At 45.3% G+C, this 23,226-nt stretch overlaps 1 protein-coding gene across 4 annotated transcripts; it reads left to right on the forward strand.

Moving 5' to 3' along the window:
• The first annotated feature begins 2,649 nt into the window (after positions 1–2,649).
• Positions 2,650–15,326, forward strand: NACA (nascent polypeptide associated complex subunit alpha). Of its 4 annotated transcripts, none has more exons than XM_041755861.1 (9): positions 2,650–2,767; positions 3,578–3,649; positions 6,247–11,331; positions 12,496–12,581; positions 12,762–12,839; positions 13,758–13,904; positions 14,527–14,655; positions 14,872–14,994; positions 15,202–15,326. In XM_041755861.1, exons 2-9 carry the CDS (start codon positions 3,580–3,582, stop codon positions 15,214–15,216), a joined length of 5,733 nt encoding a protein of 1,910 aa, XP_041611795.1. In that variant the 5' UTR covers positions 2,650–2,767; positions 3,578–3,579; the 3' UTR covers positions 15,217–15,326. The 4 variants fall into 4 exon arrangements, with proteins under 4 accessions (XP_041611795.1, XP_041611794.1, XP_041611797.1 ...); XM_041755860.1 differs by having other exon boundaries at positions 2,655–2,767; positions 3,487–3,649; XM_041755863.1 differs by lacking the exon at positions 6,247–11,331 and having other exon boundaries at positions 2,656–2,767; positions 3,487–3,649; positions 14,872–15,222.
• Positions 15,327–23,226: the final 7,900 nt, after the last annotated feature.

Consider the following 23,226-nt stretch of genomic DNA (forward strand, 5'->3'; position numbering starts at 1 on the left):
TACAAAATTACTAAAGACTCAGTCCATCTTAAGACTTCAGAACAGGGATCCCTGGGTGGCGCAGCGGTTTGGCGCCTGCCTTTGGCCCAGGGCGCGATCCTGGGCCAGGATCGAATCCCACGTCGGGCTCCCGGTGCGTGGAGCCTGCTTCTCCCTCTGCCTGTGTCTCTGCCTCTCTCTCTCTCTCTGTGACTATCATAAAAAAATTTAAAAAAAAGACTTCAGAACAAGCCTGGGTAGCTCAGTGGTTTAGCGCCGTATTCAGCCCAGGTCATGATCCTGGAGACCTGGGATCTAGTCCCACATTGGGCTCCCTGCGTGGAGCCTGCTTCTCCCTCTGCCTGTGTCTCTACCCCTGTCTCTCTGTTTCTCATGAATAAACAAATAAAATCTTAAAAAAAAAAAAAAAGACCTTTGGGCAGCCCCAGTGGCGCAGCGGCTTGGCGCCGCCTGCAGCCTGGGGTGTGATCCTGGGGACCTGGGATCGAGTCCCACAAGGGGCTCCCTGCATGGAGCCTGCTTCTCCCTCTGCCTCTCTCTCTCTGTCTCTATGAATAAATAAATAAAATCTTAAAAAAAAAAAAAAAAGACTTCAGAACAAGAGTGTAAGAAAGAACTGGTATTATGCTTCAACAAGAGATGTTTCAAGCTTCCAAAATGTCTACCATTTAAAGTCTTTTAATGCTTTAATATTAAAGTTCTTGGATAAAGCTGAACATATTGTACTCATGTAAAAGAATAAATGTTTTTACACTGTATGCTAACTGGAATTTAAATAAAAATTAAAGGGGCGCCTGGGTGAGTCGGTTAAGCGTCTCCCTTCAGCTCAGGTCATGATACTGGTGTTCCAAGTCCCAGGACTGAGCCCCACATCAGGCTCTGTGCTCAAAGAGCCTGCTTCTCCCTCTCCCTCTGCCCCTCCCCACTCATTTTACTGGGTGTTATATGTCAGCAAATTGAATTTAAAAATTTTTTTAAAACCTAAAGAATTTTTTAAAAAGTCCTTTTTTTCTAAATAAATAAATGTGGTTCTTGAAGACAGCAGAAATATGCTCAAAAACTATACTGACTTCCCTATTCTCTGATTTTTACCAACTCCTACATATATGAGAATTGTAGAAACAAAGGGCACAAAACTGTCTTCCATCCCAAACTTGACAATTTATTTAAAAATCCAAAGAAAGAAAATACATCCTTCCTTAGTCATTCACAACAGAAGGGTCAGTGGGCTTGATTGGAAAGGAAAGGAAATGGTCAAAATATTTACTTGTCTAAGGAGATGATAAGCTATTGCTGGCCCTTTCTTTTGAAGGTAAATAAATGGACTGTGCTGACAAATCTTCCAGATCACATGTTTACTCATAGAAAGTAATACAAGCACTTTTTAAGTAATGTACATATATTACCTAGTCTTCCTAACAATCTTATGAAGTAGTTACTATAGCCCCATTTTATAAATGAGGAAACTGAGGCACAAATGGGTTAAATGGCGAAAGGTCACTATGAGGTGACCAAGCTGTGATTCAGACAAGGAGTACGGCTACAGAGTTCATGTTTTATATATGTGTTTTTTAAGTTTATTTAAGCAATCTCTACACCCCACGTAGGGCTTAAACTCATGACCCTGAGATCAAGAGTCCTGTGTGCTCACAACTGAGCCGGCCAGGCACCCCTACAGAGTTCGGCTCTTATCACTCCGCGGTACTGCCTCCCCTACCTGAAAAAAAGTTTCAGAATTTCTCATTCCCGGTAAACTCCACTATTTAACTGAATTCTAATTTATACTCACTTCACGTAGTTTCCAAAGCATAGTCGCTGCTTCCCTTAAAAGGCAGCCACAACGCGAACAGCGCAGGCTGGTTTCGGTAAGGTACTTGCGCCATGGCCTTTCACTAACACAAACACTGAAATTACACCCTACCGTCCAGGCTCTTACCGTGTAAAGCATGATTTTTTCTTATTTTAAAGATTTTATTTATTCTTGAGAGACCCAGGCAGAGGGAGAAGCAGGCTCCATGCGGGGAGCCCGATGCAGGCCTCGATCCCCAGTCTCCAGGATCAGGCCCTGAGCTGAAGGCGGCGCTAAACCGCTGAGCCACCGGGCTGCCCCTAAAGCATGACTTCTTAACATGAGGGCTGGGACTACTAGAATGAATAGTATCTGTTTACCTAAAAGGAGGCCAGAAAAAAGAAAAAGAAAAAAAAATTGTATCGCTCTTCCGAGGAGTGCAATCGACTAGCTTCGGCACCGGTCTAAACCGTGTACTCCAAAAGTAAAATAGCGGAGGATTAACCTAAGTCACCGCTGCCTTGCAATAATGTGACCACGATCCGTGGAACCCGGTATTATTTAGTGTCTCCTATTTCCCTGCATTCGTTGAAAAGGGGAAATGAAAAGTCACTGTATGTAGTACCGCCGCGCGGCTTCAGTGCCGAGCGCGCAGAGGCGGCTCCGTCGTCAGCTTCCCTTCGGGTGTCAAACATGCCTGGACGCGGCGGACGGGAAGGGCCGCAGAGCTCGGAAGAGCGGGTCGCGCCACGCCGGCGCGCCGCGTTCCCAGTTCTTACCCTTATTTAGACCTCGTCCCACCTCCACCCGCGAACACTCGGACAGGTCACCCGTTACCGGAAGTGACTGTGGCCGCTCCTGACCCGGAATCGCATTGTGGCCCCGCCCCCTCCGCCAGGCTTCCTCCTGCAACAGGCGTGGGTCACGCTCTCGCTCGCTCTCTTTCCGCCGCCATCTTGGTTCCGCGTTCCGCGCACAGTAAGTCCTGTCTTCGCCGCTACTCTCTATCCGCAGCCATCCGCCTTTCTTGCGGACTAAGCCGGCCCGCGGCCTGAGAGCTAAGGGCAGCCGGAGGCTTTGCAGGATGACTGGGTCCCCGCTCGGCCCAGGGAAGTCTGGCCTTGGGGCCTCCGGACAAAATGGGGTCTGCGGTTGACGTCCTGGCAAAAGCAGGGCAGGGGGCCCGCGCGCCGGACCCGCAGGCCGAGGCCGGGGAGAGGAGAGCCGCTCCGGTGTTGAGGGCGGAAACGGAGCGCGTCTGCGGCTGGGGCCGGCCTCACGAGACCTAAAGGAGGTTAAGGGGGTCACAGCCTGGGAACAGCCCCCCCGCGCACACGCACACGCCGTTAATTGTGGCAAGCGAGTGCGGGGACCTGAGGCGTGCGATGTCGGCCACCGGGCGTCCCGGCGGCGTGAGCGGCGGAGGGGAGGTGCTGCAGGGCAGCGTCCGAGGAGCCTCTGCTCGGCCCGAGAACGCGGTGGCGGCTGTCGCCTTTGTGGGATGTGGAGTGTGGTGTGAAAGGAACTCCCGGGCGCCAGCAGGCCGTGCCCTGCGGAGTGAAGAGAGGTAGAGGAAGGTGATCCGCTGGATCCGGGATCGGAGGCTCGCGGCTTCTTGTTTACGTATTCCTGGCTGCTGTGGGGAAGATTGTCCCCAAACACCCTGATGGTTTTGTTTGTTTGTTTTTTCTTAACAGCCCTTCGCAGAGTTTTTAAAGGATATTTGACTCTGGGTTGGGTAGCAGAACGGATCCCAGTCAATTCAGGCCTCCTTTTTATTCCCTTCAGAAATGCCTGGTGAAGCCACAGAAACCGTCCCTGCTACAGAGCAGGAGTTGCCACAGCCCCAGGCTGAGACAGGTAGGTCCCCCCCTTACTGTGCATTAAAATGTACGATTGACCCTAAGAGCATTCGGTGGTTGTAAAACGAGGTCTTTGAGGGTTAACTCCTTGACGATGGCTGTAGCTTTACCAGGGAGGAGAATCATGGTATTAACTGCTGTCCTGGAGGGACTTAATTAGGGAATGGAATATAAACCGTATTTTTAAGATCCAGGAGCATTAAAAGCTCCCTGGCCTGCTTTGTAGTGTATGGCAACTGCCTCACAGACTGTTCTGCGGAACCAACCCTCAACCCACAGAGAAAAACCGAGTGGGGAAGGGGCTTGGTGATTCTTACCTATTGGAACTGGATGACACACTTGCAGGCCAAGGAGACCTGAGCTTTTGTGAAGTTCCAGCCAGCAAGTTGCATCAAGGTTTTAGATGGCAGAGTTTGGCACTGTGCCTTCATCACATGTCTGGGTGAGATGTGTGTGCTGGTGGTAAATGTGCCCCGCTGGGCCCCCCGCCCTCCTAGGTTGGTTAACTCACTTTATGGGTTGGTGCTAAGATGTTTCTAGTGTGCTGGAATAGTGCCTGCATCAACAGCTTGCCTGGAACCCAAAATTGAAATAAGGCTTTTCCTTTGACTGCTCTTCAGCTTTGAAATTGATGGATATAAACGTAGTGTAAAGGCAAGTCTTGAATTCTGGTTAAAATACTTCTCTAGAAAACTTGAGAGGTATTGAAAAATATTTAATGATATTCTTGCTGCGTCAGTTGTGTTGAAATAAAGAAATCTTCAGGCTGTAACTTCCATGCTCATTTTTTCTTAATACAAAATTTTTTTTTAAACTCCACCTGTCACTTAAGGGCAATTTCTTTCTTCTGGAATTAAAATAGAGTTGTTTATAGTTGAAAGCATTGAGGTTCTCTCTCCCCACCTGTCTGATTTTAGCAGCTGAAGGGATTAATACAGCTGCTAGAAAAGAAAGGGAGGGGGCCTCTAAGCTAGTGAACAAGCTATATGACATCCTTGAAGTTCAAGGGACTTAACAGAATGAGAAAATAAAGGACTGGTCTCTAAAGACCCTGTAATTCAGTGCTAACCAGAGCCTTATTGAACAATTTGGTTTTACAAATGTGGAGACTGAAATTCAGATGAATGTAGAATAATCTGAATTATTATAGAATAATCTGAAAACAAATACCATTTGCTTTTGAAGTCATTCTTAGTGCTGTTAAGTTTGTTTCTGAATAGTTTGAGCTTGCACAATAGGTTTTGTAATACTAAGGGAGTGCCAGTGGTAAAACATTGAATTTTTTCTATAATTACAACAAATGTGAAAACTAGCCCCGGGAATTGGTTATGGTGTCTAAAGCAAGAAAATTGGGCCTTATCCTATTTTGAACTCTAGTCAGAAGAAACATTCTAAGTTTCAAATTGTGATTAATATGTTTGGAGGCATTTGCACCCTAATCCTAAAACTTTGACCTATCTACTCTCCGGGAAAAACTGATTGGGCCACTTGTCTTTTCTCTAACAATTTCAGGATTACTGGTTGAATAAATTGTGAATTTTTATCATTCAGAAAATCTTTTGCTGAGCTTTACTGTAGTGCAGAACATTGGTCTATTTTGGCAGGATGACATACTTATCCAGATTAAGGGGTGGAGAGCCAATATATTCTCCACTCCAATTCCCTACTTCCAAAATAGAACCACAGTCTGGTTTAACAAGTTGGGCTATGGTTTCATAATAGAGTCCCTACCCTTGTGACTAAACTCTCACCCTGGCAGTCTGATTCATCTTAAATTGATGTCTGAAGAGCTCACTATATCTAGGAGAGTGTGTAGGTAGAGATTATGAAGTACATCCCATTTTTGGTTGAGTTGGGGTTTTTTTTGTTTGCTTGCTTTTGTTTTAGGGGAGTAGGTAAACAGGCACAGGGTGGCAAAGTGACTTAGTATTTAATAGTTCATATAGAATTGTACGTCGAAAAAAAAAAAAAAAAGAATTGTACGTCGACACCACCTTCCTAGAACTTTATTCTACGAGTCAGATTTTTTTAAAAGCCTGAGCATATAAAGACTTAGGTTTGTTTGTTGTTTCATTCATGTCCAACTCCCATCATCACCAGTCCCTACTTTTCCTTATTCCAGTTTTCAATATGTGGTTTCAGTTTGTCATCCTTGACAGTAGAGCAGCTATCCTAGTGGTATTCTATGGCCTGAAGAGAGACTTTGGGTTTGTTCAAGGAGGGAAGGGAGGGCACATCTGACAAAGGGTGGAAAGCATGGTATTCCCAACCCACTCCTAGGCCTGGTGCTCCCAGTTTAGAGACTAATAGGCTGCTTAGACTGTTATCTCCACCTTAAAATAGTTTGCTTCTTTTTGGTAGAACTTGGGAAATGTGGGAGATGGAGAGAGGGGTGTATTCTTATTCAACCATTGAAGTATGTTTGGGGAGGTTGCTGTTGCCTGTCACCTTTGTCTAATCCTGTGTGGTGACTTTCATTCTCAGATTAAAAATTCCGTGTTTCCTATGAGGCATGTTGTACCAAGTTGGGCTGCATAACTCACCTTTGTTTTTTTCCTTCCCTTTTTTATTCCCCTTTTTGCTTTTCTCCTCCAGCTGTGCTTCCTGTGTCTTCAGCCTTGAGTGTCACTGCTGCCTTAGGGCAGTCTGAATCTACCCTTCCCCCTCCTTGTTCCCTGGCCCCCCAGCAATGCCCTCTGGCAACCCCTAACCAGCCTTCCCCATTCCCTTCTCCCTCTGGTGTTGTCTCAACCCCTTTGGAAGCTCCTTTTCCCCAGTCATCCTCTGGGACAGCCCTGCCTTTGGGAGTTGCCCATTCCCCCACTGACACCCCAGCTTTCCTACCCAACCTAAGAGGGCCTCCCATCTCCCCAGCTGCCTTAGCTCTGGCCTCTCCCATGATAACTCCGACAATGAAAGGTGCCCATTCCTCTTCAGCTCCCTTGGCGCTGGTGGCCTTGGCTCCCCACTCAGTTCAAAAGAGTTCTGCATATCCACTTAACCCTCTTAGTTCTCCTCCTTTGATTGCTGTGGCTGAGTCTGGGTCAGTGACATCTCTGTCCCCTCCCATTGCTTTCTTAGATCCAAAGACCTGTCCTATTCAAGCTCCCTTGCAAGTAGACCCTAATCCAAAAGGCACCCCCATCCCTCCAGGTATAGTCAGTACTGTACCTTCCCGTCTTGGAACTCCCTTGGCCTCTGTTCAGTCTGGAGTAGCCTCATGTCCTCAGATGCCACCCATCACTCTTCCTCAGTTCAAAGACATCCCTGTTTCCTCAGCTCTGACTTCTCCGCAAAACCCTGAAAGCCTCAGCCTAAAGGGACCCCTTAGTTCACCTGCTGTGTTATCTCTTTCAACTCAGTCTCTATCTGTGGCTCCTAGTATCCCTCCAGTTTCCCTCACTTCTCCAGGCTCTCATCTTACACCTTTACATCAGAGTTCTCTTGGTTCTCCTCTTCAGACCTTAGGTCAAACAGGCCCTAATGTTTTGTCAAATCCTAAAGTGGATGCCATTTCTGCAGATCATTCTCCCATAGGGGCCTCTTATCCTTCTCAGAGATCTGTAATTCCTCCCCTGCCTTCTAGAAATGAGGTGGCTCCTGCTGCTATGGCTACTTTTCCAGTGGGGGCTTTAGCTTCCCCTCTGGCTCTTTCTGTTGACAAAGATCCCTCTGCCATCATTGACATAGCCTCCTTTACTGGCTCAAGTGTAGATACCTCTTCTCCATTATCTCCTACAGGCTCTGTCATTCTCAAAGGCTCTCCTAATGTCACTCATCCTCAGCCTTTGGTGACCCAAATTCCTCCTCCAGGGAGTCCAAGCTTGAAAGAAACTTCTGTTTGTTCTGTTGCAACCACCCCATTTGTTATGACTAACCCCTCTAAAATTTCTGCAGCACCTACTACCTTTGAAGTAACTACTTGTGTGTCTCCTCCAACTTCATCAGGTCCCATAAGTAATAAGGACTCAGCTTCCCATGCTGCCTTGGTTATGGCTCCTATGGCTCCCAAAGAACTTTCTATTCCTCAAGTGACCCCTCTGGGAATACCAGTCTCTCCTCTGTTAGCCCCTGAGAATCCCGAAAGTCTCCCTGCATCAGCCTTGGTAAAGTTACCAACACAAAAAGATCTCCAAACTGTACCTCTCTCTGCTGTTGGAACCCCTGCTTCACCAGCCCAGGCAGGACTTCCTACCAAGAAAGACTCTACTCTAATACCACTGGCCCTGGCAGCCCCTAAAAATCCCCCCGCTCCCCAAAGTATATCATCATCTCTGGAGAGAACTCTTTCTCCTGAAGCCACCTTAGCAAAGAGAAGCCTTGTAGAGCCTCTCTGTGTAGTTACACAAGCCAGTACTGCTCCCTCTCCTCTGGATGTTAATTCTCCAACCTCTGTAATCAAGACAGATCCTTGTTCAAGCCCAGACTCCTCTAATCTGCTTCTCAAAAGTTCTCTCACTACCCCAGCCGTAGCTACGTTTCCTTTGGAACATGATGCCGCTGTTGGGGTGGTCCCTACAATTACCAAAGATGCCTCCACTCCTACCGCTAAAGCCAGCCCTAATCTAGGAGATGTCTCTTTAGCTCATAAAAGCCATCCAGATAAGAAGGGTAGTTCCACTCTTTCTGTTTTACCTTTGGTTCCTCCAGCCTCGGAAAGTTGCCCTGTGGCTTCAGCTATGACTTTATCCTCCCAGAATGTTTCTGCTTTTCCAGCTGCCCTGGCACTAGCCCCTGAAATTCCCAAGTCTGAGCCCTTTCCCTCTCTTCCTCATGGTACAAAGAAAGTTCATGGTATTTCTCATACCTCAGCATTGGCACCTGTGGCTTCCTCTCCTGAAAGGCACCCAACTAAGGACCCTGGTCTTTCTGTTAATGCATCTTCTCAAGGAACTTCCTTAGGTGACTCCTCATCTCCTTTAGGGACTAAGGTGTCTCCTCAAACTAAAAGACGTCCAACCAAGAAGGGTTCAGCTCCTACTACCTTAACTCTTTCTCCTTCTCTTTCTAAAAGTATTCCTGCTATCCCTGATATTCCTGCTGGAAATCACTCATCACCCCCTGTTTCTCCGGTTGAAGCTTCCTTTCTTCCACAAGCCAGTCTTTCCCTTCAAGCCCCTAAAGGGTCACTGGCCAAGAAGCATTCACCCACTCCATCCCCTAGAGAGACCTCAGATACCCCATCTCCCAAAGAGGCCTCCATTCCTCCAGCTGTGGTTCCTTCCTCCCCCAAAGGAGCCCCAGCAACCTCAGCCCCCAAAAAGGCCCAAGCGGCTCCAGCCCCCAAAAGAGGCCCGGCTACTTCATCTCCCAAAGGGACCCCTACTGCCCCAGCAGTGACTCCTCCCTCCCCCAAAGAGTCCCAAGCAACTCTAGCCCCCAGACAAGCCACAACTCCATCTCCCAAAGGGGGGCCAGCAAGCCCATCCCCTAAAGAGACCTCCACTCCCTCAGCTGTGGTTCCTTCTTCCGCCAAAGAGTCTCAAGCAACTCTAGTCCCCAAAAGAACCCCAGCTAACCCACCTCCCAAAGGGACCTCCACTGCCCCAGCTGTAGCTTCTCCTTGCCCCAAAGGGGGCCCCACAGCCCTATCCCCAGAAAAGATCTCCACTCCCTCAGCTGTGGCTCCTTCCTCCCCCAAAAAGTCTCCAGATACCCAGTCTCCCAGAGGGGCCCCCACTGCCCTAGCTGTGGCTCCGCCTTCCCCCAAAGGTGGTCTAGCAACCCCATCTCCAAAAGAGACCTCCACTCCCTCGATTGTGGCTCCTTCCTCGCCCAAAGACTCTCCAGCAACTCCAGCCCCAAAAAGAACCCCAGCTACTCCACCTCCCAAAGAGGCCCCCACTGCCCCAGCTGTGGGTCCTCCTTCCCCCAAAGGAGGCCCAGCAACCCCATCCCCTAAAGAGACCTCTGCTCCCTCAAGTGTGGCTCCTTCCTCCCCCCAAAAGTCTCCAGCTACCCATCCTCCCAGTGGGGCCACCACGCCTCAAGCTGTACCTCCTTCCTCCCCCAAAGAGTCTCAAGCAACTCCAGCCTCCAAAAAGACCCCAGCTACCCCACCTCCCAAAGGGGGCCCAGCAACTCCATCCCTTAAAGAGATTTCCACTCCCCCAGCTATGACTCCTTCCTCCCAAAAAAAATCCCCAACTACCCAGTCTCCCAAAGAGTCCCAGACAATTCCAGACCCCCAAAGAGCCCCAGCTACTCCACCTCCCAAAGGGGGCCCAGCGGCCCCATCCCCTAAAGAGACCTCTACTTCCCAAGCTATGGCTCCTTCCTCTCCCAAAGAGTCCCAAGCAACTCCAGCCCCCAAAAGAGCCCCAGCTAACCCACCTCTCAAAGGGGCCTCCACTGCCCCAGCTGTGGCTCCTCCCTCCCCCAAAAAGCCCCAAGCAACTCCAGCCCCCAAAAGAACACCAGCAGCTCCATCTCCCAAAGGGGGCCAAGCAACCTCATCCCCTAAAGAGACCACCATTCCTCCAGCTGTAGCTCCTCCCTCCCCCAAAGAGTCTCAGGCAACTCCAGCCTCCAAAAAAGCCCCAGTTACTCCACCTCCCAGAGGGGCCCCCACTGCCCCAGCTGTGGCTCCTCCTTCTCCCAAAGGAGACTCGGCAGCTCCATCCCCTAAAGAGACATCCATCCCTTCATCAGTAGCTCCTTCCTCCCCCAAAGAGTCTCCAGCTAACCAACCTCCCAAAGGGGCCCCCATTCCCCCAGCAATGACTCCTTCAAAAAAAGCCCCAGCTACTCCACCTCCCAAAGGGGTTCCCCCTCCCTCAACTGTGGCTCTTTCCTCCCACAAAGAGTCTCTGGCAACTCCAGCCCCCAAAGGGGCCCCAGCAACCCCATCTCCCAAGGGGACCTCCGTTCCCCCAGCTGTGACTCCATCCTCTAAAGGAACCCCATCCTCCAAAGGTGCCTCACCAACTCCATCCCCCAAGAGAGCCCCAGCTACCCCATCCAAAGGTGTCCCCACTTCCTCATCTGAGATTCCTCCCTCACCCAAAGAGGCCCCTATGTCTCTAGTTTCAGTCACATGTCCCTTGGGGTCCGTTGCCCCTCAGGCTTCTAAAGGCCTACCAGTAAAGAAAGGCTCTACAGCTCCCTCTGAGAAAGGTCTCCTGGCCAAGAAGAATTCTGCTTCACCTCCTGTGTGCCCAGATCCCTCAGCTAAGAATGGTACTAAAGGACCCCTTTCTACAGAGACAGTTTCTGCTCAGAAAGTCTCTTCAAAGACTCCCAAAACCCTCCCTCTTTCTCCGTTAAAAAGCAAAGATTCTTTTCATTCCCCAAAAAGCCCTTTGGCTCTTCCTCCTGAGTCTGTGACGTCTCCTCCTCTAGCAACAGTTTCCTCTGAGAAAGTCCTTTCCAAAGCTGGATCAGCACCTGTCTCTCCAGCACCCACCCCATCAGTCTCTCTGCCTCTCGCTCCCTCCCCAGTCCCCCCTCTGCTTCCTAAACAGCAATTTCTGCCGTCCTCACCTGGGCTGGTGCTGGAATCACCCTGTAAGCCCTCAGCCCCAGCTGATGAGGATGAGCTGCCGCCTCTGATTCCCCCGGAACCAATCTCGGGGGGAGTGCCTTTCCAGTCGGTCCTCGTCAACATGCCCACCCCCAAACCTGCTGGGATCCCTGCCCCAACCCCCTCTGCCAAGCAGCCTGTTCTGAAGAACAACAAGGGTATTTGCCTTGGTTTGCTGTGTGCATGGTGTGTCGCCCACACCCCTCCTGGGGCTACCCACCAATACTAACCCTAGGATGCGCCGCTTTCTCCAGTATATCTGCTTGTGTTTGGACATAGAACATAGAGTGATAATTTTAAATGCAAAAGCTCTAGGAATGTGTAACAATCTTGGTTTTCATCACCTCAGATAGTCTATTTTGTATCATCATCTATAATACAGTCCAAGCTAACTACGAATCTGCTATCTTTTCTACCTGAATGATCTGACATTGAAAACCAAGACCTATTAGGACTTTTAATTTGCTCTAATCTCTACCACATAACTAACCTTGTCCCTGGGCCTGGGATTTGCTAAAATGTTGGGAAATATGGAACTGCTTGAATTTCTTTTCACATCTTCGATTTAGTAATGACCAGTGCCCAAGGGACTTCCTTTTCAAGACTTTTTTCCTAGCCTGAGAATGGTGCAGGTGTATGCTTTTTTTCTCTCAGTAGTCTTTATTGATGCTTGGCCTTGTGATTGAGGTAAATGTAAAATATGTAAATTATATTTGGAAGAAATGGGAGAGGTCACAGGATAGGCTCTAACAGAGGTGACTGTTAGAATTGTAGGTTGGCAATCATTGAAAATCATCAAGTTATATTGATGAAACCAAATTGCTAGGGTGAGTAGTTTGAAAGTAAAGCTGAATGTGTGTACACAACTGCTTCTGGCCTTCCCCAACCCAATATAAAGGATGAAGGGAAAGTGTCCTCCCTGGTCTACTTCCACAATGTGATCTTATTTATCTGGAGATACCTTGTCTGCTAGAACCTTTGGGGGTGGTTGGGCTGTTGGGTAGAATTTGGAGTTATATAGGTCATTGGTGTTGGCGTGTGCCAAGTGAAGACCTTGAGAGAAAGGAAGCAGTTACAGTTGATAAACTGCTTGGCTGTAACTAGTAATCACCTCTTATTTCTGGGGCTGGGTCTCTAATGGATGTGTACACACTAGTTTGGCTAAGTTGGAGGCTGTCAGGCTGGCTTCACACAAGTCAGTTGGTTTACATTTAACTTTGTGAGGTCTAGCATAAGCCAGTGATCTCTAATCCAGGGGCTGTGGTGAGGTGCCTCCTCCTTATAATCCATTATAAAATAATAAAAGTTATTTGTCATCTCAGGGTCTGGAACAGAATCTGACAGTGATGAATCAGTACCAGAGCTTGAGGAACAGGATTCCACACAAGCAACCACACAACAAGCTCAGGTGGGGGTATTCTCTTACTTGCTGGTCAAAGTACTTGAGTCAAGGAAGCATTGGAAAACGAGGGTTGAGAGCTGACTTAAATATTAGGAAATGTGAACCTTAATAAACGGAAAACCTCATGGGGATTTTGCTATCCAGGCCTTATATTCCAGTTTACTCATAGCTGTTTTATCTTCTTAGCTGGCAGCAGCAGCTGAAATCGATGAAGAACCAGTCAGTAAAGCAAAACAGAGCCGGAGTGAAAAGAAGGCACGAAAGGTAAGATTTTTTAAGTTAGAACAATGATTAAAAGTTCTGATGAAGCAGTTTTAGAGAGGAGGAACCATAGTAGTAAAATCATACTTAAAGTGATAGAAATTACTATGGCAAAAAAAAAAAAAAAAAAAAAAAACAGGAGTCCTGAAAACCAATATTATATAAAGTTAGCCTAGGAAAAGGCTTTGCTTTGGATGTAGTTATTACTATGTTCTTTACTTTCTAAAGCTACTTCTCTTTTTTTTTTTTTTTAATATTTTACATTATTTACTCATTTATGTGAAAGCAAGAGCTCACACACGAGCAGGTGGAGGGGCAGAGGGAGAAGTAGACTCCCCACCAAGCGCAGAGCCTGAAGTGGAGCTTGATCTCATAACCCTGAGATCATGACCTAACCTAAAATCAAGAGTTGAACATGCTGGGATCCCTGGGTGGCGCAGCGGTTTGGCGCCTGCCTTGGGCCCAGGGCGCGATCCTGGAGACCCGGGATCAAATCCCACGTCGGGCTCCCGGTACATGGAGCCTGCTTCTCCCTCTGCCTTTATCTCTGCCTTGTCTCTGCCTCTCTCTCTGTATGACTATCATAAATAAATAATAAAAAAAATTTTTTTAAAAAAAAGAGTTGGACATGCAACCCTCTGAGCCACCCAGATCCCCCTCTTTTTTTTTTTTTTTTTTTACTTTTTTTATTTATTTATGATAGTCACACACACAGAGAGAGAGAGGCAGAGACATAGGCAGAGGGAGAAGCAGGCCCCATGCACCGGGAGCCCAACATGGGATTCGATCCCGGGTCTCCAGGATCATGCCCTGGGCCAAAGGCAGGCACCAAACCACTGCGCCACCCAGGGATCCCCCAGATCCCCCTCTGAACCTGCTTCTAGAGAAGTTAAAAATCTGATGTTCTTTTCTATTCCTTAGGCTATGTCCAAACTGGGTCTTCGACAGGTTACAGGGGTTACAAGAGTCACTATCCGGAAATCTAAGAATATCCTGTTTGTCATCACAAAACCAGATGTCTACAAGAGCCCAGCTTCAGATACCTACATAGTTTTTGGGGAAGCCAAGGTAAAGTTTTCTTGGATGTGCTCTAGACCACGGTTTCTCAACCTTAACCCTATTGATACTCCATTGGATAATTCTTTGATGTGGAATTTGGGGTCAGATAATTCTTTATTGTAGAAAAGCTTTCCTGAGTGTTAGAGATGTTTAGCAGCATCCTACCCAGTTGTGATAACCAAAAAAAAAAAGATCTCAAGACATTGATGTTCCTTGGTGACAAAACCATCTCCTGGTTGTAAACCACTGCTTTAGACCTAAACTGCTTTTTTTTTTTTTTAAGAGTTTGTTTGTTTGTTTGTTTGTTTATGAGAGGCAGAGAGAGCAGAGATGCAGGCAGAGGGAGAAGCAGGCTCCATGCAGGGAGCCCAATGTGGGCCTCGATCCCGAGACGCCAGGATCACACCCTGGGCCGAAGGCAGACACTCAACTGCTGAGCACCCCCCAACCGTCCCTAAACTACTTCTCTTTGTGCAGTGATCTATAATCTTGGTGAGGGCAAGCATTTAAAGTTATATAGTAAGTTAACCTGAAATGGTTTTAGAGTGAGAGTTTAGAAAAGATAAAAATGATGTATTTCATTTACTGCAGACTGATCTATTTGCATAAATCTGTATTTTCTGCACTATAGATTGAGGACTTATCTCAGCAAGCACAACTAGCAGCTGCTGAGAAATTCAAAGTTCAAGGTGAAGCTGTCTCAAACATTCAAGAAAACACGCAGACTCCAACTGTACAAGAGGAGAGTGAAGAAGAAGAGGTATATAGGGAAATCTTTTATACTTTTCATCCTCTCCAGATAGTAGTATGTTTGTATTGATGAGTGGATTCTGTATTGCTTTAGACTATCTAATTCAGTGGAGTTCAATAGTTTCTGAATTATATTATCTAGGTTCAAGAGACTCCTGACTCCAAAGAACTACTGAAATTGTTCTTGGGGCCTTTAATTTATTGTGTATTTTTTTCCCTCTCTTAGGTTGATGAAACGGGTGTAGAGGTTAAGGACATAGAATTGGTCATGTCACAAGCAAATGTGTCAAGAGCAAAGGCAGTCCGAGCCCTGAAGAACAACAGTAATGATATTGTAAATGCTATTATGGTAAGTGTCCAAACCTTTATTCCTTGAATTCTGCCCCGACCAGTTATGGGTGACTTTATTTTCTCTGTTTAATATTAGCCAGTTAGGAAGCTTCATCAAAAAAAAAAGGAAGCCTCATCCCAAAGCCTATTCTGAGTTACTTCATATTTTAATGGCCTGAATTCTCAATTTGCTTATTACTACTACTAATGATCTCTTTTCTTACAGGAATTAACAATGTAACCGTATGAAAACGAGGACTTTTTTTGGTGTTTCAAAAGAATAACTGCAGCTTGGTTTGAAATTTGTACTGTTTCTATCATTAATAAAGTTATGGCTTCTTGTTGGATGAACTCAGTGGGTGCTTGGTCTCTTCCCCCCTCCCCCCACCCCACCCCCCAAAAAAAACATGAAGGTTCTAGAATGAAAAATCCATAATTACTCTTCAGACCTCAGCTTTAGTTGAAAAGGTTTAAAGCCACATATTCCCCACTTAAAATCTCAGTCCTTTTGACCCTTGTAAGAAGATGCTATATTAGGCTGTTAGGACTGTCTTGTCTTCAGTAAATACAACTTACATGTAAAGTTTCTCCTTTCCATTTTCTTTCCCAGGGGTTAATTGTTAGCAAATCCTGATTCTTTTTTTTTTTTTTTTTTTTTTTTAAGATTTTTTTATTTATTCATTCAAAGAGAGCAAAGAGAGAGGCAGAGACACAGGCAGAGGGAGAAGCAGGCTCCATGCAGGAAGCTCGACATGGGACTCGATCCCGGGTCTCCAGGATCACACCCCAGACTGCAGGCGGCGCTAAACCGCTGCGCCACCGGGGCTGCCCATGATTCTTCTATATTTGATAATCATCAGCCTCTTTTCTGGCCTACAATCTTTTTTTTTTTCTTTTTTCTCTTTTTTTTTTTTTTTTAAGATTTTTATTTCTTTATTCATGAGAGACAGAGAGAGGCAGAGACACAGGCAGAGGGAGAAGCAGGCTCCCTGCGGGGAACCTAATGTGGGGCTCAATCCCGGAACCCCAGGATCACGACCTAAACCAAAGGCAGATGCTCAACCACTGAGCCACCCAGGCGTCCCTCAACCACTTCTTTTTGGCCCAAAATCAGGTGGCCCACAATCTTTTTGAATATATATATTGGCCTTTGAGAAGCAGTTCACACTGGTTACATCTTGATACGTAAAAGCTTGATACAGGGCTTAGAGGGAACATGATGTAGATGAAAAGACTAAAAATGAAAAGGTACCTCATGAAGGGAGTTTTTGACTGTTGTATACAGTGCAAATCCTCTGCTCTCATTATACAGACATTTTAATGTACAGAATAAATTATAATTAGCCATAATTTATGCTAAGACAGTGAGTGGAAACCAGGTAAATTGATACATAATTAGCCAGTATATGAAAAATATACCTAACTCCATAGAAGTCCTATGAAGAGTAAAGCTTCTGAGTTTGAATTGTTAGAAAATGGTTTGGGGGAAAAGCCGAGAACTGAAATTTGGAAATAGGAAGGCTTAAAAGTAAATGTAGAGATAAGAATCCTAAAACGAGTGATAATATACCTCAAAGCGATGTTAGGAGGTTAACATGGTGGAAGGCTTTGGGGACGAAACTTTAGACATTTATATTACTGTTCAATTTTTTTTTTAGTTTATGTAAACTAAATTTATGTATTTTATGTATGTTTTTATTTATTATGTAAGATTCTTCACCCAACATGGGGCTTGTACTCACAACCCTGAGGTCAAGAGTTGTATGCTCCTCTGACTGAGCCCCTTGAATTCAGTCTTCTTGATTCCTAAGAGTAGATATTTTAACAGATGTGAGTGAAAGCTGAGGGCCAAAGAGGTTAAATGACTTCCCCCAAAGACAGCCACTGAATAGTAGTGTCTTTTCATTGCGGTAGGCTATATTTGTAAGAAGTCGTAGGCTGTACTGAAGAACCACAGATTGATATCTAAGAACGGTGACCTTCCATTTTACTGGGGTAGAAGAGTTCATTTGCTCAACGAAAGTCTCATGAGGCTGAAGATAGGCCCCTTGGTTGCCAAATCTGACTTAGCTCTGTAATTCTCATTTCAGGAAGAAATTCAGGGATATTAACTCCTAGTTCCCTCACCTTTCCCTCTCTACAGTGTTAAACTGCCAATTCTTGGTTACTTTTAGAGAAGTATCGTGTTCAAGGCTATTACTGCCACTAGTGCTATAGTGCTTTCTTCCCATCTCAAGAACCTTGTTATCGCTACTTTTTTCTTCAACCATTCCTTCCCTTCAAGCATTTTTTTTCCACCACACTTGAAATGTATCACTAACATTCTCTGTCACAGAATGATCAAATTTTTGGTTCTTTTTTTTTTTTTTTTTTCGAATTTTTGGTTCTTAAGTTAGGGAATATATAGTTTGTTTTAAGATTGTTTTATTTATTTATGAGAGACAGAGGCAGAGGGAGAAGCGGGCTCCATGCAGGGAGCCTATTGTGGGACTTGATCCCAGGACCCCAGGATCACGCCCTGGGCCAAAGGCAGGTGCTAAACCACTGAGCCACCCAGGGATCCCCTCTTTGCTGGTTCTTAAAATGATTAAGTCTCTGTTCAAATAGTCACCAGTCCTTTTTTTTTTTTTTTTTTTTTTTTAAGGTTTTATTTATTTTAAAGCAGAGCAAAAAAGAGCCTGAGTATAGGGTTTGGGGGGGCAGAAACAGGAAGAAGAATACCCACTGAGCAGAGAGCCCAACTTGGGGCTTTATCTCAGAAACCTGAAATCAAGACCTGAGCCATCCAGTTGCTCCCGAAGGACCATTTAACAGTGATATATTCTTTTAAAGTTATTTACTTATTCATGAGAGACTGAGAGGCAGAGACACAGGCAGAGGGAGAAGCAGGCTCCATGCGGGGAGCCCAACCTGGGACTCGATCCCGGGAATCCGGGATCAGGTCCTGAGCCAAAGGCAGACGCTCCACCACTGAGCCTCCCAGGCGTCCCAACAGTGATATTTTAAGTAACCTCTGACTTCATCTGTTAAAGGAAATAAAAACAAACTGATATTTCTAAAACATGTATAGGATTGTTAGATCCCACTGGTTATTTACTGAATGACCCTTCTGATTTATAAAGGAAAAGATAAACAAAATAGGCCAGTTAGCTGTATTCTCTCACCATGTTTCTCCATTAGCAGACTTTCTTCGTATTTGGGGAAATACTTCAAATGTGCAGATAGAGAACTGTGCACCTGACATCAGCTATTTTGTTTTTAAGACTTTGTTTATTCATGAGAGACACAGAGAGAGACACACAGGTAGAGGGAGAAGCAGGCTCCATGCAGGGAGCCTAATGTGAGACCCGATCCCAGGACTCCAGGATCACACCCTGGGCCAAAGGCAGATGCTCAGCTGCTGAGCCACCCAGGCTCCTGCTATTTTGTTTTTTAGAAATTAGGGATCCCTGGGTGGCGCAGCGGTTTGGCGCCTGCCTTTGGCCCAGGGCGCGATCCTGGAGACCCGGGATTGAATCCCACATCGGGCTCCCGGTGCATGGAGCCTGCTTCTCCCTCTGCCTGGGTCTCTGCCTCTCTCTTTCTATGACTATCATAAGTAAATAAAAATTTAAAAAAAATTTTTAAAAAAAAGAAACCTTACAGATAGGTATAGAGACCCTTGTATATTCTTCCTCAGATCTATTTACCTCCGAGATAGCACTATCATGAACTAGTTTTATAATTACTCTACCTAAGTTGATATTTTCTCAATACATATTTATATACCCAAAGAAGTTAGTGATTTACAAGTTTTAAAACTTTAAACAATGTAAAAAAAAGAAAAAACTTTGTACATTATATATCTTCCTGCAGATTTCTTTTCATTTCAACTTTGTTTCCATGATCTCTCTATGATGATAGATGTAGCTCTACATTCATTCCCTTTCTAGTCCATAGTAGGCTTTTATCTGTACCTTTCCACCAAATAGCTCTCAAGTTCACCTAGTTGCTAATTCCAATGGGCATTGATGCATAGCTATATTTGTCTTCAAATTAGTCTCCTTAACATCCCCTTGGTTCCTCTTAAATTTGTTTCATCTTCAGTTTTGACATCCCCAAAATTAATTCCATTATCTGTCTACCCTCTCAGAATTTTCCTGTTTTCCCTGTGTTAATACAGCTCATGAATGACAAAGCATTCTCGCCTTACCATATAAAGAAAGTAACTGCAAATGGATCAAAGGCCTAACTATAAGACCTAAAACCGTAAAACTCTAAGAAGAAAACAGGATAAAAGCCTCGTGCCTTTGATATGGCAATGGTTTATGTGATCCCAAAAGCATAGGCAATAGTAAAATAGGTTTGAGTGCCTGGCTGGCTCAGTTGGTAAAGCATATGACTCTTGATCTCAGGGTGGTGAGTTCAAGCCCCACGTTGGGTGTAGAAATTACCTTTAAAAAAAAAAAAAAATTCCTTTCATGAAGATGTTCCCTAAGGTGAAGAAGGAAGCCCTTGCCCCTCCCAAAGCAGAAGCCAAAGCAAAGGCTTTGAAAGCCAAGAAAGCTGTGCTGAAAGGCATCCAAAAAAAAGATCTGCATAATGCCTATATTCCGAAGACCCAACACACCCTGCATCTCAGAAGGCAGCCCAAATATCCACAAAAGAGCACCCCCAGGAGAAACAAGCTTGATCACTATGCCATCATCAAGTCCCCCCTGACTACCAAGTCAGCCATGAGGAAAATAGAAGATAACACACTCGTTTTCATTGTGGATGTTAAGGCCAACAAGCACCAGATCAGGCTGTGAAGAAGCTCTACAATATTGCTGTGGCCAAGATAACACCCTGTTCAAGCCTGATGGAGAGAAGAAACCATATGTTCCACTAGCTCCCGACTGATGCTTTGGATGTTGCCAACAAAATTGGGTTCATCTGAACTGAGTCCAGCTGGCAATAAATCTAAATATAAATCTCTTGCCATAAAAAAACAGTAAATTTAGATTTCACCAAAATTTAAAATTTCTCTGCAACAAAGGACATAAATCAACAGAATGAAAAGGCAACCTACAGGGGTACCTGGGCAGCTCAGTTGGTTAAGCAGCTGTGTTCAGCTCAGGTCATGATCCCAGGGTCCTGGGATCGGGCACTGCCTTGAGCTCCCTGCTCAGCAGGAAGTCTTCTCCCTAGCCTTCTACACCCACCCTGCCACCCCACCCCACCCCCATCAGCTTGTGCTTTCTTCTTCCCCCTCTCTCTCTCTCTCTCTCTCTCTCTCTCTCTCTCAGAAAAAAGTCTTTTTTTTTTTTTTAAGATTTTAAGAGAGAGTATGAGGTGGGGTGATGGGCGGGGTGGGACAGAAGCAGACTCTAACTGCTTAACTGCTAGACTCACTAACAGGAGCTTGATCCCAGGACCCAGAGGTCATGACCTGACATGACCTGAGCCAAAAGCAGCCACTAAACCAACTGAGCTACCCAGGCATCCCTCAAAAAAATTTTGCATCAGGCTCCCTGCTCTGTAGGGAGTCTGCTTCTTCCTGCCACTCCCCCTGCCTGTGCTCTGTCAAATAAATAAAACCTTAAAAAAAAAAGCATTCAGATTGTCAGAATATATTCATAAATGACCTATCTGATGAAGGAATAGTATTCAGGATATATAAAGAACTACAGGTGCACAAAAAAAAATTTTTTTTTTAATGAGCAAAAAACGTGAACAGATCTTTCCCCAAGGAGTTCTACAAATCGGCAATAAGCACAAGAAAAAATGCTCATTGTCACTAATCATTAGGGAAATGCAAGTCAAAACTACAGTGAGATAGCACCTCACACGCTGATATAGAATAGCTACTATAGTATATATATATACTATATAGTATAGTATATATAGTATATATATAGTATATATATAGTAGTATATAGTATATAGTATATATACTATAGTATATATATATACTATATAGTATAGTAGCTATAGAATATATATATAATATATATATAGTAGCTATAGTAGTAGTATAGAATAGTATATAGAATATATATATAGAATATAGAATAGTAGTATAGAATATATAATATATATATATATAGTAGCTATAGAATAGCTACTATCAAAAGGAAAGTGTTTTCAAAAATTTGAAAAAGGGTTCCTGGGTGGCTCAGTTGGGGTTAAGCATCTGCCTTCTGCCTTCAATTCAGGTCATGATCCTGGGATTCAGCCCCACATTGGGCTCCCTGCTCAGTGGGGAGTCTGCTTCTCCCTCTGCCCTCCTCCCCACCCCTCTTGTGCTCGCTCTCTCTCTAGTAAATAAAATCTTGACAGAGCTGGAAAGCCCACACAGGGGGCGGGGGGAGGCGGGGTGGATAGCAGAGGGAGAGAGGGACAAGCAGGCTCCCTGCTGACCAGGGAGCTCCTTGTCCTCAATCCCAGGACCCTGGGGTCATGACCTGAGCCAAAGGCTTAGCCAACTGAACCACCCAGGCTCCCTGCTGTGCACCATTAATGGAAAGTAAAATGGTGTCTTTGGTATGGAAAACAGTATGGTAGTTATCAAAAATTAAAAATAGAATTACCATATGATCTAGTAATTCCACTTCTGGGTATAGACTCCAGTGGAATCAGGGCCTCAGAGACATCTGTATATCCATGAAGTATTCACAATAGCCCAAAGTTGGAAGCAACCTAAATGACCCTCACAGATGAATTGATAAACAAAAAGCAGTATATCTACACAGTGGAATAGTATTCAGCCTCAAAAGAAAGGAAATTCTGGGCAGCCCCGGTGGCACTGCCTGTGGCCCGGGGCGTGATCCTGGGGACCCTGGATAGAGTCCTTATCGGGCTCCCTGTGTGATGTCTGCTTCTCCCTCTGCCTGTGTCTCTGCCTCCTCTGCCTCTCTGTCTCTATGAATTTAAAAAAAAAAAAATCTTTAAAAAAGAAAAAAAAAGAAAGGAAATTCTGGGCAGCCCTGGTGGCTCAGCGGTTTAGCGCCACCTTCAGCCCAGGGCCTGATCCTGGGGACCTGGGATCAAGTCCCTCGGGCTCCCTGCATGGAGCCTGCTTCTCCCTCTGCCTGTGTCTCTGCCTCTCTCTCTGTCTCTCATGAATAAATAAAATCTTTAAAAAAGAAAAAGAAGGAAATTCTGGCACATGCTACAACATGGACGAACCTTAAAGACATTAAGCTGTGTAAAATAAGCCAGTCACAAACAGGCAAATATTGTATGATTCCACTTATATACGGTACCTAGATTAGTCACATTCATAGAGACAAGATAGAATGGTGTTTGCGAGGGGTTGGAGAAAGGAGAGGAAGAATTTGGTTTAGTGAGTACAGAATTTCAATTGGGGAAGATGAAAAAGTTCTGAAGATAGAGGGTGAGGGTTGCACAACAATGTGAATATACTTAATCTCACTGAACTAACTACACTTAAAAAGTGGTTAGGATGGTAATCATTTGTTTATGTTAAAGGCTTTGTTGGGGGATTTTTGTTTTTTTTTAGATTTTTTATTTTTGAGTAATCTGTATACACAACATGGGGCTTGAGCCACAACCTGAAATTAAGAGTCACATGCTTTACTAACTGAGCCAGCCAGGCGCCCCTATGTTAACTGTTTTGGCTTTTTTAAATTATTTTAAGAAAAAATTTCTGAGGCAGCCCAGGTGGCTCAGGGGTTTAATGCCACCTTCAGCCCAGGGCCTGGAGACCCGGGATCAAATCCCACGTCAGGCTCCCTGCATGGAGCCTGCTTCTCCCTCTGCCTGTGTCTCTGCCTCTCTCTCTGTGTCTATGAATAAATAAATAAAATATTTAGAAAAAGAAAAAAAAATTCTGTCTATCCCCTCTCTCTTCATTCCTAATGCCTTAATTGAAAACCACCTAAGGCACACCTGGGTGGCTCAGTCAGTTAAGTGACCAACTCTTGATGTTGGCTCAGGTCATGATCTCAGGATCATGAGAGGGAGCCCTGCATTGGACTCCCTGCTCAGTGGGGAATCCCCTTGAGATTCTCTCCTTCTCCCTGTCCTTCTGTCCTGTCTCTACCCCCACTCACTCACTCTCTCTCAAATGAAAGAAAGAAAGACCACCCTGAGCAGGCTATTGACATAATTTCCTAATTGTTCTACTTTCCACGAAGTATCCCTCTACACTTAGCTCCATAAGGTGGGTTGACTGTAAAACCTCCCAGGTCTCCTGGTTGGCTCAGTCAGTTAAGTGCCTAACTCTCAGTTTTGGCTGGGTCATGATCTCAGAGTCCTGGGATGAGTC

Source organism: Vulpes lagopus, chromosome 5, assembly GCF_018345385.1.
Source record: "Vulpes lagopus strain Blue_001 chromosome 5, ASM1834538v1, whole genome shotgun sequence".
Lineage (NCBI taxonomy): Eukaryota > Metazoa > Chordata > Mammalia > Carnivora > Canidae > Vulpes > Vulpes lagopus.